Here is a 17,152-nt window from a genome sequence, read left to right as displayed (position 1 = left end):
ATCAACTAGAAGAAACAAATGTTTCTTGATAAATACTAGAACATAGTTGAAACATTAATCACTAAGGCCCAGATCACCCTGGTGCAAAACAAGGTTAGGGGGCCACAGCCCCCAACATACCCCCCCCAACATACCCCAATCCCCCTACAGTTTACCCCACCATCGTCCACTTGTCCCCAGCCCCTCATCCTGGTACTCCCCAGCTCACCCCACAGCCCACCAACACCTCACTCTGTCACCCACTGCCCCTGGGACTTTCCTGTCCACTCATTGGCACTGTTGTGGCTCAGTGCTCTGTTCCTCTCCTGGGCTAGAGTGGCTCCTCCCAGTCCCAGTGGTTCTGCTCATTCCTATTACGCACCCCACACTCACACAACACAGGCCAAATTTGAGTGATGGGCAACAATGTGAGAGTGCACATGGGAGTTGCAGTGCTGAGTTGGTTTGCTCCAACTGCCCCTCTGTCATGATGGAGTTGTGGCTGGATCAGATCTGAGTGGTACTTCCAGCGACCCCATGTACCAAGTTGCAAGGTCACTAAATGTGGCCTGGCTGTCCTCTGTCATGACAGAAGGGCAACTGGGCCAAACCTGAACAGCACTGCAACCCTGCATGTCTTGTTGCAGTGCCACTCAAATTTGGCCTGGCTGCGCCTATGTCTGACAGGGCCAAATTTGAGTGAGTAGTGTTGAGACTCTGTGTACCAAATAAAGTGCTATAGCGCTACTCAGTCTATTTGGGCCCCCACAGCTTTGTGGGCCCTGAAGTGACTGCACCACTTGCACCATTGTAGCTATGCCATTGTCTAGCAAAGTATGTAAGCTGGTGCTGACTTTTAAGCACGTGAATGATCCTATTGATTTCAATGGGACAAGCTGTGCTTAAAAGTAAATGTGTTCAAGTATTTTACTGGATCGTGGCCTAAATCATGTTTTCTGTTCTGTAGGAGGATGAGGCCTTCCCCAAGAGCCCAGCCTGAGTGACTGGTCTTTATACTGGGTGGGAGGGGTGCCTAAGGAAGGGAATCATGTTCCCAACATATGAAGCAGCAGCACAACTGCTTTACAGCAGTTAATGTAGCTTTGAGGCTGTAATAGCTTCTTTATCTCTTATGTCTCAGTGTTTTGGGAAATGAAGGCTCGTTGATCCACTGGCCCTGGTCTATTCCTCCCCTGCCCTGCTCTCACACTACTGGCATCTAATGCAAAGCACGAGGAGCCTATACAGAGTTGGACTTGAGGTGTACATCCCCCTGTACACGTTCTTCAAATCTAGCCACCTATGCCACTGCTCAGTGGCCCATTCCAGTTCTGTTGTCTCAGGGGATCTCAGCGCATATCCCACAGTGCACAAGGTTATTATTCATCTTATTCACAAGCTCTCTGTTCATGACACTCTCCATTTTAAAAAGAAATACCTTCTTTCTTCTGCATCCAGAAGACAGTGATATGCAGCAATATCCTTCTCCAGCTGTATTTTGTTGGACAGCAGAGTTTCACGATCCCTCTGCTGCTGCTCGGTTTCTGCTCTGATTTCTCGCACCTCTGCCTCTAGTTTGGTAATAACAGAGCCTAGGTTCTGAAGTTCAATGTCATGCCAGTGCTTAGCATCATACAAGGAGTTCTCCAGACCCCTTTTCTACATGAAACAGTAATTATAACACTCAGAACAGAGTCATGACTTCTGATAATCTTTATAGTAGTATTTCAGCTAGGCCTCAGTGAATAGTATGTGTGGGAAATTTGAAACTGCCCTAATCCTTTGCATTTGAATCTGCTGAAATATACTGGGCGTTCTGTTCATTAGATATTTGTATTGTATTTGTGCATTGTGGCAATGTGGACTGATAAAGTGCTTTGTCTGAGGCTATCTCAGACTTTTTCAAACTGTGGGGCTTGCCCCTCCTACAGGAGCATGGAAGAACTTTGAGGAAGGGTGAGGTGGCTTGTGCCAGCCCCACACAGCAGGGCCTGGTACAGCCCCGAGAGGGGGTGGGAAGGGAGCATTACCTCCACCACCACCCCCGACCCACCTCAGTGGGCCACCCAGCCTGTGGGTCAGGTTCAACATCCGCTGCAGCTGTGCAGATTTCTGCTTGTGGCAGCCTCCATGCCCAGCACTGGCTCCACCCCCAGAGACCTTCTCATGCGCATTCCCCCACTCTGAAAACCCAAGAGGTGAGGGGCAGAGGGGCAGGTATTGGCCTTGCTCTAGCAGCACTGCTTGGCTGCAACGTAGAAGCAGCCTGCTGCTGAGGAAGCCTTGGCTGTGCCATTGCTAAGTATCTGTGTATTTGAAACTTAACAGGCGTAGGTAATTTATTTTGTGTTCAGGCCTCTGTTAGGTTTATGAGTGGGCTATCAAGCATACTTTATGTATCTATTTTTATCTGAGTTGTGCGGGTGCAACAAAAATTGTAACTCAAAGGGTGTGCTCAGCTCAAAAAATTTGTAAACTGCTTGTCTATCTAGTTAAAAGGCACTAAAATTTGCTTAATATACCTTGTGCTATATAACACTATGTACCCAGTAATCTCAATGAGGTTTACAAATGTTAATGAATGAAAGTGTTGAGGGATAAAATTTCAGAGCCTGATTTTCATAAGTGCTGGGCACCCACACTACCAGTTTAATCAATGAGAGTGCGGATGTATAGGGACTTATTCCCACTAGGCACATCAAGATGAGATATGCCCCAGAAAAGCACACTGCATTTTACTGAGTATATTCCAGTGAGTATACACCAGTTCTAAATCGATAGCTACTTACCAAAGTTCTTAAAGATTCAGTCTCTGCTTGCAGACTCTGTATTTTGCAAGCTGTTTCATGAAACTCTGTTCTCAGGGATTCCACCAGTTCTTCCTCTTGGGTTTGTACAGCAGGTGCTGTTTCTGTGGTTTGCTGACAACAGGTAATAGTTGTCAGTCAAAAAATGCTTTAATAATAATAATTTACATTCCTCCCATCCCATAATGAAAGTAGTCTTTTGCAATTTGTGGCTACTCTGATTTTAAATTTGTCATTTATATTTTCAGTTCCTTTAACAATTTTGGATATTTTTAAGAACATAACCACCACATTTTCTGTATACGTATTGTAAAATTGGTCTATGTATACAATGTATCCAAGAATACATACAAATAGTCCCATCAGTGTGCTGCTTAATGTTCATGCAGATAATGTGCCTGCAAAGAGAAAAATGAGGTTCTGCACTTTTTTCTCTTTATGATGTATTATAATGAAAGTTTTGAGGGTTTTTTTTTCAAGAAAACTTTGACTATTTTTTCCCCATTTCATTTTATATTAGAAATCCACATCTTTTCTTCTCAGTTTTTGTTTGTTTGTTTTTGTTTTTATGGAAGATTGTAGGAGTCATGGAAAACTGAGGAATTAATAAGATTACGACATCAAGACCAATGAAGTAAAACCTGATTAATGAAGAGGGGAAATTATTATTCAGATAATTTCATACTTTATATATATATTTTAACACCTATTTAACTCAAACTCCCTAGAAATAGACAAAGGAAAATACTTTTTATGAAAGATTAAACATAACTGCCTCTTTTAGTAAGGGAGAGACAACATGGATAATCTTTCATTAGACCAACTTTTGTTGGTGAAAGACACAAGCTTTCCAGCCATACACAGCTCTTGTTCAGGACTGGGAAAGGTCAAGGGTCAAAAGATCTCCATGTCTGCATTGAGCAAACATAAGACTTGATTTTCCTGATATTTCTCAGAAAAAACAAGTAGGAAAAAGCTTTTCTCTTGGGAAAAACAAACATTCAGGCCCTCTTTTTCACATCTCAAAACCAAAATAAGAATTCAGGCCCCATTTTCCCCTCCCTTTCAGGTCACTTTTAATACTAGTTTATGTAGAGTACTTTGGGTTCACACTGAATGCTCTGCCTAGCCCTATCCCACTTTGTGGCCTATTTTCTGACCACATAATCTTTTACCATGAAGGTAATACAGCGTTCAAATAGATCTGGAATTTCATATGCTAATATTGGGAATGCATAAATACCAATAGCTCAACTTATTTGTTACAGGATTTGACTCTGATTATCTCACTTGTAATGAAATTTAAAAACGTATCTTAGTCCATATGGGTGAAATTCTTCCATGTGCAGAAGGTCAGCAAAGACACGTGCACCATTTAAATCCCAATTAAGCTCTCAAAACAGTACTTAAGTAATGCATTGTGCTGCACTGTAAAGGAGTGAATTTTGCTCTGACTAGATTGTGCCTATATTAGACATAGTCATGAGTAGCAGATGGTGCAGACACACGTTGCCCAGAGGCATTTTAGGGAGGGATTGTGCCTCCAAGAGATACACCAGGAGTTCATCAGGTAGTTTTGGAGGAGATTGTATCCCTGTGGAATAATTTGCACTTCCAGGGATGCATACAGAGAGCCATCCCTATGCTTCTTCAGGGACAGCAAATCTCCTTATCCCTTTTATGAGGTACACGAAGGAGGGAGGTATCCTTGTGTTCTCGCCACTGGGCATCAGCACAAGGGCCACGCATAATCTGACACTAAACCTGATCTGTTTAATTTTGTGTCCTCCTGCTTCTATTCTTCCTGCACTTGTGCAGTTGTCCCGGGTGGAGAGCGTACACCAAATTCCTTGTGCCCTGGAGGCATTTGGGCAAGCGAGGGACAGGGCAAGATTTCTTTCTAAGTGCATGGTGCTATATTTTTGAAGTTCCTAGAGAACTGTTTGATTTTAGGACAGTCTGTGCTATTGCTCTGCATTGTGCACTGTTCAGGAGTCTGGAAGCTGACTTAATTTGTTTTTCATAGAATTAAAATAACTGAAATGATTAAAATAGAATAATGAAATATCTGGAAGACAATGATAGAGCTGATAGTCTAATCAGCATAGTTTCTGCAAAGGGAAATCATGTCTCGCTAATCTCTTAGAATTCTTTGAACATGTCAATAATGTAGTGGACAAAATCGTGATTTATGTAGACTTTCAAAAGATCTTTCACAAGGTGTCTCATAGGAGGCTATTAAAGAAACTAGAGGTGGTGACAGGTAAACTAGCTAATAGGAAACAAAGATAGCATTAAATGGTCAGTTATGACAAAAGTCTAACAGCGGGGTGCCTCAAGGTTCTATACAAGGTCCCATGTTGTTAATAATCTTGAGAGCGGTGTATGTGAAGAGCCAGGGTGGCTCCAGGCACCAGCACGCCAAGCGCGTGCCTGGGGCGGCAAGTCACGGGGGGCGCTCTGCCGGTCGCCACGAGGGCGTCAGGCAGGTTACCTTTGTCTGCTGGTCCCGCAGCTTCGGCGGACCTCCCGCAGGCGTGCCGCCGAATCCGCGGGACCAGGGACTTCCCATAGGCAAGCTGCTGAAGGCAGCCTGCCTGCCGTGCTTGGGGCGGCAAAATACCTAGAGCCGCCCCTGGTGAAGAGGAGATGGCCAGTTTGGCAGGTGACACAGTTTTTTAGATTAGTGAGGAACTTCAGAGGCACCTAACCAAGCTCGGTGAATGAGCAACATGGTGGTAAATGATGTTCAATGTTGATAAATGGCAAAGTAGTGCATTTGGAGGGAAATATTTAAAAAGCTTGTATACCGTTTTAGGATCTAAATTAACTAGCAGTTCAGGATAGGAATTTGAGCATCATGTAGACAAGTCAGTGAAGACTTCAGCTGCACATTGAGACAGATTTTTAAAGATGTTTGGGCATCTGTGGCACATTTGAAAATCCCACTAAGTGCTTATTGACATCTTTACGTGCATAAATACTTTTGCAAATCTGACCCGATATGCAGCTGTGGTCAAAAAAGCAAAACAAATGTTAGGATGCATGTAGAATAATACAGGACATATTGTAATGATGTTATATATAAATCAAAGGTGTAGTCTCATCTAAATAACTGTGTGCAGTACTCGTCACCCCATCTCTAAAGAGAGATTGTAGAATTAAAGGGAATTCAGAGAAGGGCAATGAAAATTATTTCGGTCTGGGAAAATTCTCATGTGAACAGTGATTGAAAAGAGTGGGATTGTTTATTTTAGAAAGGAGATACAAGAAGAGGGGGCATGTTAAAAGTATATTAAAATAATGAATTGTACAGATAAGGTAGGTTGATCTTTCTTTTTCATAACTAATTCATTCATTGAATTCAATGAAATAGAAAGGTGGCAAATTCAGAATTGATAAAAGGAAATACTTATTCACACAATGAACAATGAGACAATGGAACCTGCTGCCACAGGATGTTATTGAGGCTAAGAATTTAGCACAATTCAAAAGGAGATTGGACATTTACATGATAACAAGAGTTGTTATAGTTACTGCTGACAAATTCTGGAAGAGATATTGAAACCTCATGTTTCAGGGTTTAAGCAACTCTCTAACAATACATTTGCTATTTAATATTTTTATTAGTGACCTAGAAGAAAACATAAGGTCATTGCTGATAAAATTTGCAGATGATGCAAAAATTGGGAGAGTGGTAAACTGGGCGCAAGCAAACAATATACATTTTAACCTGTCTAAATGTAAGTGTATACATCTAAGAACAAAGAATGTAGGTCATACTTACAGAATGTGGGATTCTATCCTGGGATGTAGTGACTGAAAAAAGATTTGGGAAACGTGCTGGGTAATCAGCTGAACATGAGGTCCCAGTGTGACACCATGATCAAAGAGCTAATGCGATCCTGGGATGCATAAATGGGAATCTTGAGTAGGAATAGAGATATTTTACTTGTATATTTGGCAATGGTGAGACTGCTGCTGAAATACTGTGTACGTTTCTGGTTCCCACAATTCAAGAAGGATGTTGATAAATTGGAAAGGCTTCAGAGATGAGCCATAAGAATAATTAAAGGATTAGAAAATATGCCTTATAATGATAGACTCAAGGAACTCAATCTGTTTAGTTTAACAAAGAGAAGGGTTGACTTGATTACAGTCTATAAGCATCTACATGGGGAACAAATATTTAATAATGATCCAATGACTGGAAGTTGAAGCTAGACAAATTCAGACTGGAATAAGGCATACATTTTTAATGGGGAGAGAAATTAAAAATTGTAACAGTTTACCCAGGATTGGATGTTTTTCTAAAAGATCTGCTCTGGGAATTATATTGGGGTAGTTCTATGGCAGGGATCTCAAACTCAAATGACCATGAGGGCCACATGAGGACTACTACATTGGCCCGAGGGCCACATCATTGATGCCACTGCCCTGGGGCCACCCCCACTCCACCCCTTCCATGAGGTCCTGCCCCTGCCCCGCCTCTTCCCACCACATCCCCCCCCCCATTCTAACCCTTTCCCCAAAGTCCCCACCTCAACTCCGCCACTCCCTGCCCCTATTGCAACCCCTACCCGAAATCCCCGCCCCACGTCTTCTCCGCCTCCTCCCCTGAGTGCGCAGTTTCCCACTCCTCCCCCTTCCCTCCTGGAAAGCGCTAAGTGCCACCAAACAGCTGTTTGGTGGCGGGAAGTGCCTGGAGGTAGGCAGAGGAGCAGGGACACGGCGCGCTGGGCGGGAGGGGGGTGATGGGCGGGTGAAGGGAGCTTGACGGCTGCAGGAATAACTCGGGGGAGTGAGGGGGGGCACAGGGAGCTTGGCAGGCTGCAGCAAATAACTCTGTGGGCTGCGTGTTTGAGACCCCTGTTTTATGGCCTGTATTACACAGGTGGTCAGTCTAGAGGATCACAGTGGTCCCTTCTGGCCTTGGAATCTCTGAATCTATGAAAAGTTAGGTATGTGTCGACAGTCCCCTTTGCATGTGACACCTCTGCACAGTTGAAGTGCTGGTTGTTAGAAGTAGAGGCTATAATAAATTTCTGTTTTTTAAATAGGAAAGAGTGAAAGGATTGACTTCCATATGAGGATGAGGAATAAGTAGGACCTCTTGAAGTAGGGAGAGGGGACAGAAAAAATTGGTTTCTCATAGGCAGTTATCACACTCCTAAAAACATGTAGTGGGCCACATCCTCAACAAAGATAATTCAATGTAGTGACATTGACTTCAGTTGGGCTCAGCCAATTTAAGCCATCTGCAGATCTGGCCTACATAATATCAGCTCTGTGAAAGATTTGCTTAACAAGATTTGAAGTGTAAGGATTTGATGAATCTCCTGGATAAACTCCTCTTTCTAGGTTCTTATATGACCGCCATCACCATGGTGTCATTGTTGAAATCAAGGGATCATAGGTGCTGACTTTCTAATGTGCTGAGCAGTGTTCCACCCCAAACAGCTGTTTGGCAGCGGGAAGTGCCTAGAGATAGGCAGAGGAGCAGAGACACGGTGCACTGGGGAGAAGAGGAGCGGGTGAGGGGAGCTTAGCGGCCACAGGAAATAACTCAGGGAAGCGGGGGTGGGGGGGACACAGGGAGCTTGGCAGGCCCCACTCCCACTCCACCCCTTCTCCCAAGGCCCCCCCACACCTCTTCCCGCCCCTGCTCTGCCTCTTTCCACCCCCATCCTGCCCCTTCCTCTGAGCAAGCCCTGTACTCGCTCCTCCACCCCAACGCCTCCTGCATGCCGCGGATCAGCTGATCCATGGTGGGTGGGAGGCGCTGGGGGATAAGGGAAGGCACTGATTGCGAGGCCCATGGGCGGGAGGTACTGGGGGGCAGGAGAGGTGCTGATATGGGGGCACCCACCTTTTTTTTTTCCATGAGTGCTCAATCTCACGCACGGGATGTTTCTTCCTTATTTATAAATTAGTAACATTCTTTAAATACTTTTTACAGAGACAGACTGTACCTCAGATTCCTCTTTCCTTTCATTTTGCTATCCTCCTTATCCCTCCCACCCCTCTTGCACCCTCCATTTTTGTAGCAGCTCTGCATCATAAACCTTACGGGGACTATGTCTTTCCCAAGTATTTCTGCAGCACAGCTGTAATAGTGATTTTACTGTGCTGTGGAGAGTGAAACGACTGTTAAAACATAGGATTATGCACTGAGCTTGATACTGCAAAAAATACTTACCTAAGGTAGCTGTTTCCCCCACGTGCATCCCCCCAAAATCATGATTCATCTTAGCAGAGGAAAAGCTGCAATACGTGTCAGTGATTTTAGTTGCATTGTATGCAAGATGGCTGTGTGCTGAGACATGGTACATGAAGCGGAAGAGTGAGGGGACAGCAAAACAGAGACAATTTTAAGCAGGGATGAAGGTAAAGCCAAACCTAGGGGACAAGTTTCCTCTCCACCCCTATAAATGGCTCTCCTGGTATGTGAAATCATGTCACACAGTTATGGTCATCCCTAGTTGACAGCAGTCAAATCCATCCGTTTGCTAGGATGTTGGGTGCTAGCCTATGTTTACTGGTCATGCATGTTTTTTCTTAAACTTTACCTTTTTATTCCCCCCACCCCCTCAGCAAGTAGTCAAGAAAGTGTGGCTTCTGACAAAAGATTTCATTCTTGAATCCTGTGGAGCAGTGGTTCTCAAACTTTAGCAACCCGAGGACCCCCATTTTGATTTAAAATTTTTCAGGGACCCCCAAGCCCACCTGTTCAGTCCTAGGCCCCGCCCCTACTCCATCCCTTCACCCAAGATCCCACCCCACCTCTTCCTGCCCCCCGCTCACTCCATCCCCCCTCCCTCTGTCGCTCGCTGTCCCCAACCCTTGCTCACGTTCACCAGGCTGGGGCAGGGAGTTGGGGTGTTTGAAGGGGATGCAGGCTCTGAGAGGGAGTTTGTGTGGGGTGTGGGCTCCAGCCAGGCGGTGCTTACATCGGGCAGCTCCCAAAAGCAACCAGCACATCCCTTTGGCAGTGGCTCCTAGGCAGGTGGCGGGGGGACGGGGAGAGCAGAGAGTGTCTGCGCACTGCCCCTGCCCACAGGTGCTGCCCCTGCAAACAGGCACTGCCCCTGCCATTCTCATTGGCTGAAGTTCCCGGCCAATGGGAGCTGTGGAATCAGCGTTCGGGGTGGGGATAGCACATGGAGACCCCCTGCCCACTCACCTGCCCCCCAGGAGCGCAGGGACGTGCTGGCTGCTTCCAGGAGTGGCGTGGAGCCAGAATAGGCAGGGAGCCTGCCTTTGCTCCGCTGCACAGCCAGACTTTTAGCACCTAAAATCTCCTAGTTTGGCTTCAATAGCCTCTGGGAGATAGAGCCTGATTCCGGGAAACTCCTGGCAAAACTGGGAGGGTTGGCAACCCTAGCTGATCAGCAGGGCCAGCGGCCCCAGACATGATTCCACCCTGTCCCCGCTCCTCCTTCTCCCTCCCAGTGCCTCCTGCAAGCTGGGAAACAGCTGTTCCCCAGTGTGTAGGAGCGCTGGGAGGGAGGGGGAAGAACTGATCAGCTGGGCCTGTGAACCCCTTGAAGTCCCTGCCCAGGGGTTTGCGGACCCCAGTTTGAGAAACACTGCTGTAGAGAACTAATCTTCTGCTTTAGCATCTCTGCACTGGAAATAATAGGAAAGCAAAAATGTGTATAGACTCCCTTATTTTGCAATGAAAGCACCAATGTTTTAAAAACGATATAAATAGGCCCAATTTCCACCCTCAGTTACATCTGTCAACCCTAACGAAGTCAGTGGATTTGCATGAATGCTTCTTGGGATGAAGCTGGATCGAGGTTCCTTAGGCTATCATCATTCTTTGTTTCAAAAAAATATATTTTAATGATTACCCCAGGGGACTAGAAAAATATATGTTTTTCCTTCGTGTTGGAGACAGCTCTAGAGAACACTGTAGGTGCCTACCTTGGTATGAAGCAAGGCACCTGTCTCAACACGATTTTTCTCTATATCCTTCTCCCAGTGAATTCTGATTTTTTCCAGTATGTTATCCAGGCCAGTTCCAATAGGAGCTTCCAGTTCTTCCAGCTGTGATCCAGCAAGCTGATTGTATAACATCTTCACATCCTGAAAAAAACAAGAAAAAGGGTCAGTGGTCAGTTCTGGTTTTAGAGGATACTAAGGAGCACTTATGGTGCAATTTAGTTGTCTTAGTGTGATGCACACACATCTACAAAGCCATTATTTAAACTTTAGCTCTTGTTGGGGCTATTGCAAACTACTTAAAAGATCTGATTTTCCATTACCTTGCACCTTTTGTGGTCATTTACACGTTTGCAAAGTGAATGCAATGTGAGTGTAAAACACTGTCATTCTGTTTTGGTAGAGTGCACAGGAGTAAATGACTATATAAGTAGGGTGACCAGATAGCAAGTGTGAAAAATCAGGACAGGGGATTGGGGGTAATAGGACCCTATATAAGAAAAAGCCCCAAATATCAGGACTGTCCCTATAAAATCGGGACATCTGGTCACCCTATATATAAGGTGCAAGGCAGTGGAGAAGCAGGCCCATTGTCTAGAGGCCTGTTGTCTATCCTTCTCTCTGAAGGGGATATTCTTTTAATCAATTCTTTCATATGATTTCCTATGTATGGTGTGTTACAGGCACCTTTAGAATCCTTCCCAAGAGTATAGCACAGCCCACAACTGAAACCTGTCTCTGTATAAGCATGTGTGTGTATGTGTATGTATGTATAAGTTTGCTGTCTCAGTTCAGAGGATCTGCATGCTTCTTGGATGTGAGGCTGGGATATAAAAAGAATAAAACTTCCTGGAAAAGTGTCTGTTCATCTCTGCTTGAGAAAAACTATTTAAATGGCTGGTACCAGGCCCATTATTTAACATTTATTTTCTACAGTCCAAATTCAGGCCAACTCTTTTACAAATGCTTGTACAAATATTTTGAGCGCTGTCATTTGTATGGGCAGAAAAACAAATGAGGTTTGCACATGTAGGCCTGAATTATAGTCCCTGTTACACCACCCTATTTACATATACCATTTCCTGCTAGAACTGCTAGAACAGTGTAAAGGGGCCTGATAATTGGTCTGTAAACAATATCACCTACAAGTGATGACAGTGCTGAGAATATATGTGGGCGAGGGTATGTAAAAATGTTCATGCAAAAATGGGGGCTGGGTTGAGGTCCCTTTAAAAATGTGCTCCTTTGATATAATCATTCTGTTCAACAGTTTCCTGTGATGATATTTCCATGTGCAGATCAAGTACTTACTGTGGGTTCTTTTGTGACCTGTCTTATGTGCCTGCATTAGTAAATAATGGAGCATATGTCACAACCTTACTTCTCTGTGTGAGCTACCCACATTGCCATTCTGGGTACAGAAAGATAACTGTTGCTGCAGAGCCTCTACTCCCTTCTAGGGCTGTTGATTAATCGCAGTTAACTCACACGATTAATGCAAAAAACTTAATCTTGATTAAAAAAATGAATTGCGATTAATCACCATTTTAATCGCACTGTTAAACAATAGAATCGTATTACATATTAAATATTGCATTTCAATTAATACAATTATATGACTTTAGCATTTTCAAATATATTGATTTCAGTTACAACACGGAGTACAAAGTGTACAGTGCTCACTTTATAGTGTTATTTTTTATTACAAATATTTGCACTGTAAAAATGATAAAAGAAATAGTATTTTTCAATTCACCTCATACAAGTATTGTAGTGCAATCTCTTTATTGTGAAAGTGCAAATTACAAAGGTAGATTTTTGTTATTGTTAAGTAACTGCACTCAGAAACAAAACAACGTAAAACTTTAGAGCTTACAAGTAAACTCAGTCCTACTTCTTGTTCAGCCAATTGCTCAGACAAACAAGTTTGTTACATTTACTGGGAGATAATGCTGCCCACTTCTTGTTTACAGTGTCACCTGAAAGTGAGAACAGGTATTTGCATGGCACTTTTATAGCCGGCATTGCAAGGTATTTACATGCCAGATGTGCTGTAGATTCATATGTCCCTTCACACTTCAACCACCAATCCAGAGGACATGCATCCATGCTGATGATGGGTTCTGCTCAATAATGATCCAAAGCAGTTCGGACTGACACATGTTCATTTTCATCATCTGAGTCAGATGCCACCAACAGAAGGTTGATTTTCTTTTTTGGTGTAATTTCCGCATCTGAGTGTTGTTCTTTTAAGACTTCTGAAAGCATGTTCCACACCTTGTCTTTCAGGTTCCTAAACCTTGGGTCAAGTGCTGTAGCTATCTTTAGAAATCTCACATTGGTATCTTCTTTGCTTTTTGTCAGATCTGCAGTTAAAGTGTTCTTAAAACAAACACGTGCCAGGTCATCATCTGAGACTGCTATAACATAAAATATATGGCAGAATGCGGGTAAAACAGAGCAGGAGACATACAGTTTCTCCCAAAGAGTTCAGTCACTAATTTAATTAACACATTATTTTTTTAATGAGTGTCGTCAGCATGGAAGCATGTCCTCTGGAATGGTGGCTGTAGCATGAAGGGGCATATGAATGTTTAGCATATCTGGCACGTAAATATCTTGCAGTGCTGGCTACGAAAGTGCCATTGAAATGCTTGTTCTCACTTTCAGGTGACATTGTAAATAAGAAGCTGGCAGCATTATCTCCCAGTAAATGTAAACAAACTTGTTTTTTTTCAGCAACTAGCTGAACAAGAAGTAGGACTGAGTGGACTTGTAGGCTCTAACATTTGACTTTGTTTTGTTTTTGAGTGCAGTTATTTTTTGTACATAATTCTACATTTGTAAGTTCAACTTTCATGATAAAGAGATTGCACTACGGTATTCGTAGATGATGAAAATACTATTTCTTTTTACAGTGCAAATATTTGTAATAAATATAAAGTGAGCACTGTACACTTTGTATTCTGTATTGTAACTGAAATCAATATATTTGAAAATGTTGAAAGCATCCAAAAATATTTAAATAAATGGTATTCTATTATTGTTTAACAGTGCAATTAATCATGATCAAATTTTTTTAATTGCTTGACAGCCCAACTCCCTTCCCTTCCCGCCACACGTAGATAGGGAGTGAGTGGAGCCTTGGTTTGGCACAGCTGTACCAGTGTGGATGGGGAAGCAATCTACAATTAGGTATAGGGCTGGTCCAGCTTACTTCCCTAGTGGAACAAGGAGAATGCAAGTACTGAATTCTGATTCTCTTGAGTCACAGTTTGCTCCCTGTTCTGTTTCCTGGGCAGCACAACTATGCATTGCCCTTAAATGGGCCTTGTGGTAATTCTGCAATTTGTTTTCTGTCATTGACGGTGCTTACTTGGGCAGGGGTGGCTCCAGGCACCAGCACGCCAAGCATGTGCCTGGGGCGGCAAGCCACGGGGGGCGCTCTGCCGGTCACCGCGAGGGTGGCAGGCAGGTTACCTTTGGCGGCATGCCTGCGAAGGGTCCGCTGGTCCCACGGCTTCGGTGGACCTCCCACAGGCTTGCCGCCGAATCCGCGGGACAGGGGACCTCCCGCAGGCAAGCCGCTGAAGACAGCCTGCCTGCAGTGCTTGGGGCAGCAAAATACCTAGAGCTGCCCCTGTACTTGGGGTTAGATGCTGAAGCCTTTACTGGTATGACTAATCTTCACTAATGCAATTCTTGCTTAAGTCAATGAATAAGGATTACAAAACTGGGCCTGTGGGTAGTCTATTTTCTCATGTCATTTTGACTTCTTTCAATGATCTGTTGCTCAGAACCAGGGCCAACCAGAGGGGGTGGGGGCAAGTGAGGCAATTTGGCCCTGGATCCCACAGGGGCCCTGCAAGCCCTGGCCCAGCGGTGGTCCAGGTCTTCGGCGCATTTCACTGGCGGGGGGCCCTTCAGTCGCTCTGGGTCTTCGATGCATTTCACCGGCGGGGAGCCCTTCAATGCTGCCGAAGACGTGGAGCGACTGAAGGGCCCCCCACCGCTAAAATGCCGCCGAAGACCTGAACCGCTGCTGGGTGAGTACAAGCGCTGCAGTTCCCCTGCTTTGCCCCAGGCCCCTTGAATCCTCTGGGCAGCCCTGCAAAAGGCTACATCAAAAGCACTAGCAAAGTCAGCCAGGCCCCGGATCCCACAGGGGCCCCACGAGCCCTGGCCCAGCGGCGATCCAGGTCTTCAGGTGGTATATCGGCGGCAGGGGGCCCTTCAGTCACTCCGGGTCTTCAGCACATTTTGCCGGTGGGGGGCCCTTCAGTGCTGCTGAAGAGGTGGAGCAACTGAAGGGCCTCCCGCCGCTGAAATGCCGCCGAAGACCCGGACTGCTGCTGTGTGAGTACAAGCGCCACAGCTCCCCTGCTTTACCCCATGCCCCTTGAATCCTCTGGGCGGCCCTGCTCAGAACAGAAGGCAAAATTAAAAGTCTCGGAATAGAGTGGCTTGCTAAGTATGGCACATTTAATGTAAAGTAATTTAAGTACATTATTTCAGAAGTTTGAAGATTCCATGGGGTCAGATTATTCTGTCAGTGGAATTTACTTTTTATTGACATTGGTGTGAATAAGAGGAGAATCAGGCCTCACAGCACTGGGGATTTACATCTAATGAAGGTCCACCTTCATAAATCATCTTGTGTGTTTGTTATGTCAGTGTCACATGGAGTGAATACTCTCAGCTATGTTATATTTATTAGATGTCAAAAATGTGGAAAGTTGTATGTGGATAACTTTAATTAGGACTAGAAAGATGAGAGGTCTGTAAACTAACAAAAGAGAGAGAGAAATAGGAACAATTTGCAGATAGATAATTACCATTTATACTTGACAGAATTAGCTTTTTTGCTTCTGGTTAAGATAGTGTCATATTGACCTGACTTAAACAGATACATACTACCTATGCATTGCACCCAGTCTTGACTTACTTCTTCATGATTCTTTGAGAGCAGACCTAATTCTTCTTTCATGCTTTCTATCTGACGCTCCAGATCCATTTTAGTTAAGTTAGCATCATCAATCACTTTATATAAGGAATTAATTTCATCTTCCACTGCCTTTCTGAATGGCTGCTCATTTTCATATCTGCAGAGAAAAATGTAGTAAGCATACGCAGTCAAACTTGCATTTTGTAAATGATAGTGTAGTAATCCTGGCCCCAGCATCAGCACCTGCTGTAGTTTTAAGTTAGAGGTACTGTTAGGGCTAGGGTGAGCATACATCCCGTTTTGACCACGACAGCCCCTTTTTTCAGCCCTGTCCCGGCTGTCCTGACTTTATTGGCAAAAGTGGCAAGTTGGCAAGAGCAAATGAGGCAAATGCCCACTTTTGTGGGGAAAAAAGCAGAGTTTGGAGGAATGTGCAAGGGAGGACCAGCCCTGCGCCGGGGGTAGGCAGTGCTTGGGCAAGCAGCAACGCCAGCCCTGCATGGGAAGTGGGGAAGCAGAGCTTGGGCGAGCAACATCAGCCCTGTGCAGAGAAGGGGGTCAGCTCAGGTGAGCAGCAACGCCAGCCCTGTGCAGGGAAGTGGGAGCTCGGGCAACAACCCCGCACAGCGGGGGGCGGAAGGGGGGGAACCTCTGCTAACCTCAGGTGGTGTCCTGTTTTCCCTTTGGGAAATATGGTCACCCTAATTAGGGCCTGCAGCTTGTGATGTAGCAGTGTGGAATGCTGTCCTGGGAAGGGAACAGCCAATGTGAAAGTAGCTTGAGCCTCGGGAGGGTATCGGATGACTGGGAAGGAAAGGCAGTTGGAAAAAAGTTGTTAGAGAGAAGGAGGGAAGGAGAAAAACGTAGGTGCTGAGTTAGTGGATAAACCTGAGCTGGAGTAGATGAGGTGATAAAATAAAAGAAGAACAAGAGAATAAAAGTAAGGGAGTGAAAAGGAAAGAAGGAAAATAGGAAAGCATTCAGGTCAGAAGAAGCAGAAAAAATTAGAACTGGGCATATTAGCAGATCCTATTAGGGAAGGGAAGTAGAGGGAAATAAAATCTGCAGACATACTGGAGAGAAACTATCAAGGGAAAAGAACTAAAAATAAATAATTGGTGAAAAAGGGAATTGATCAAAAAGTTGTGTTAGATGAAAATAGATTCTGAAAACAGTAAATAAGAAACTCGGCCACAAAGGACCTAAAGTAAATGAACAGAGAGAATGACTGAACATCTATTGAAGGAATGCAATTCGAAGGCATCTAATGGCCAAGTGAGAGCCACTAGTTGAAGAAACCCTGCTTGTGGATAAACTTGATGAACAAAGGTATAGCTACAAGATCACTGAATCTAAGAGTTTGGTTACACTTGCAAGTTAGAGGGCATTAAATCAGCCCCAGGCACCCTAACTCCTGAGGTGTCCACACTGGCAATGCACTTAGAAGGCCTGGACTCCATGGCTGGAGTGCCCC

The 17,152-nt window shown here is 44.6% G+C and overlaps 1 protein-coding gene across 1 annotated transcript in view; it reads right to left on the bottom strand.

Annotated features, from left to right (window-relative positions):
- Positions 1-1,386: 1,386 nt before the first annotated feature.
- The window catches only part of BFSP2 (beaded filament structural protein 2), a 36,116-nt gene continuing 20,350 nt past the window's right edge, over positions 1,387-17,152 (bottom strand). The window contains exons 3-6 of the mRNA XM_050939716.1: positions 15,679-15,835; positions 10,716-10,877; positions 2,769-2,900; positions 1,387-1,638 (exon numbers count right to left, since the gene is read on the bottom strand). Of these exons, the coding sequence (XP_050795673.1) occupies positions 1,387-1,638; positions 2,769-2,900; positions 10,716-10,877; positions 15,679-15,835 (703 nt within the window). The remainder of the gene's footprint in view (positions 1,639-2,768; positions 2,901-10,715; positions 10,878-15,678; positions 15,836-17,152) is intronic.

Source organism: Gopherus flavomarginatus, chromosome 2 (genome assembly GCF_025201925.1).
Source record: "Gopherus flavomarginatus isolate rGopFla2 chromosome 2, rGopFla2.mat.asm, whole genome shotgun sequence".
NCBI classification, from domain to species: Eukaryota; Metazoa; Chordata; order Testudines; family Testudinidae; genus Gopherus; species Gopherus flavomarginatus.
Note: the sequence above shows the minus strand (reverse complement) of the source record. Positions and strands in the feature narration are given on the sequence as shown.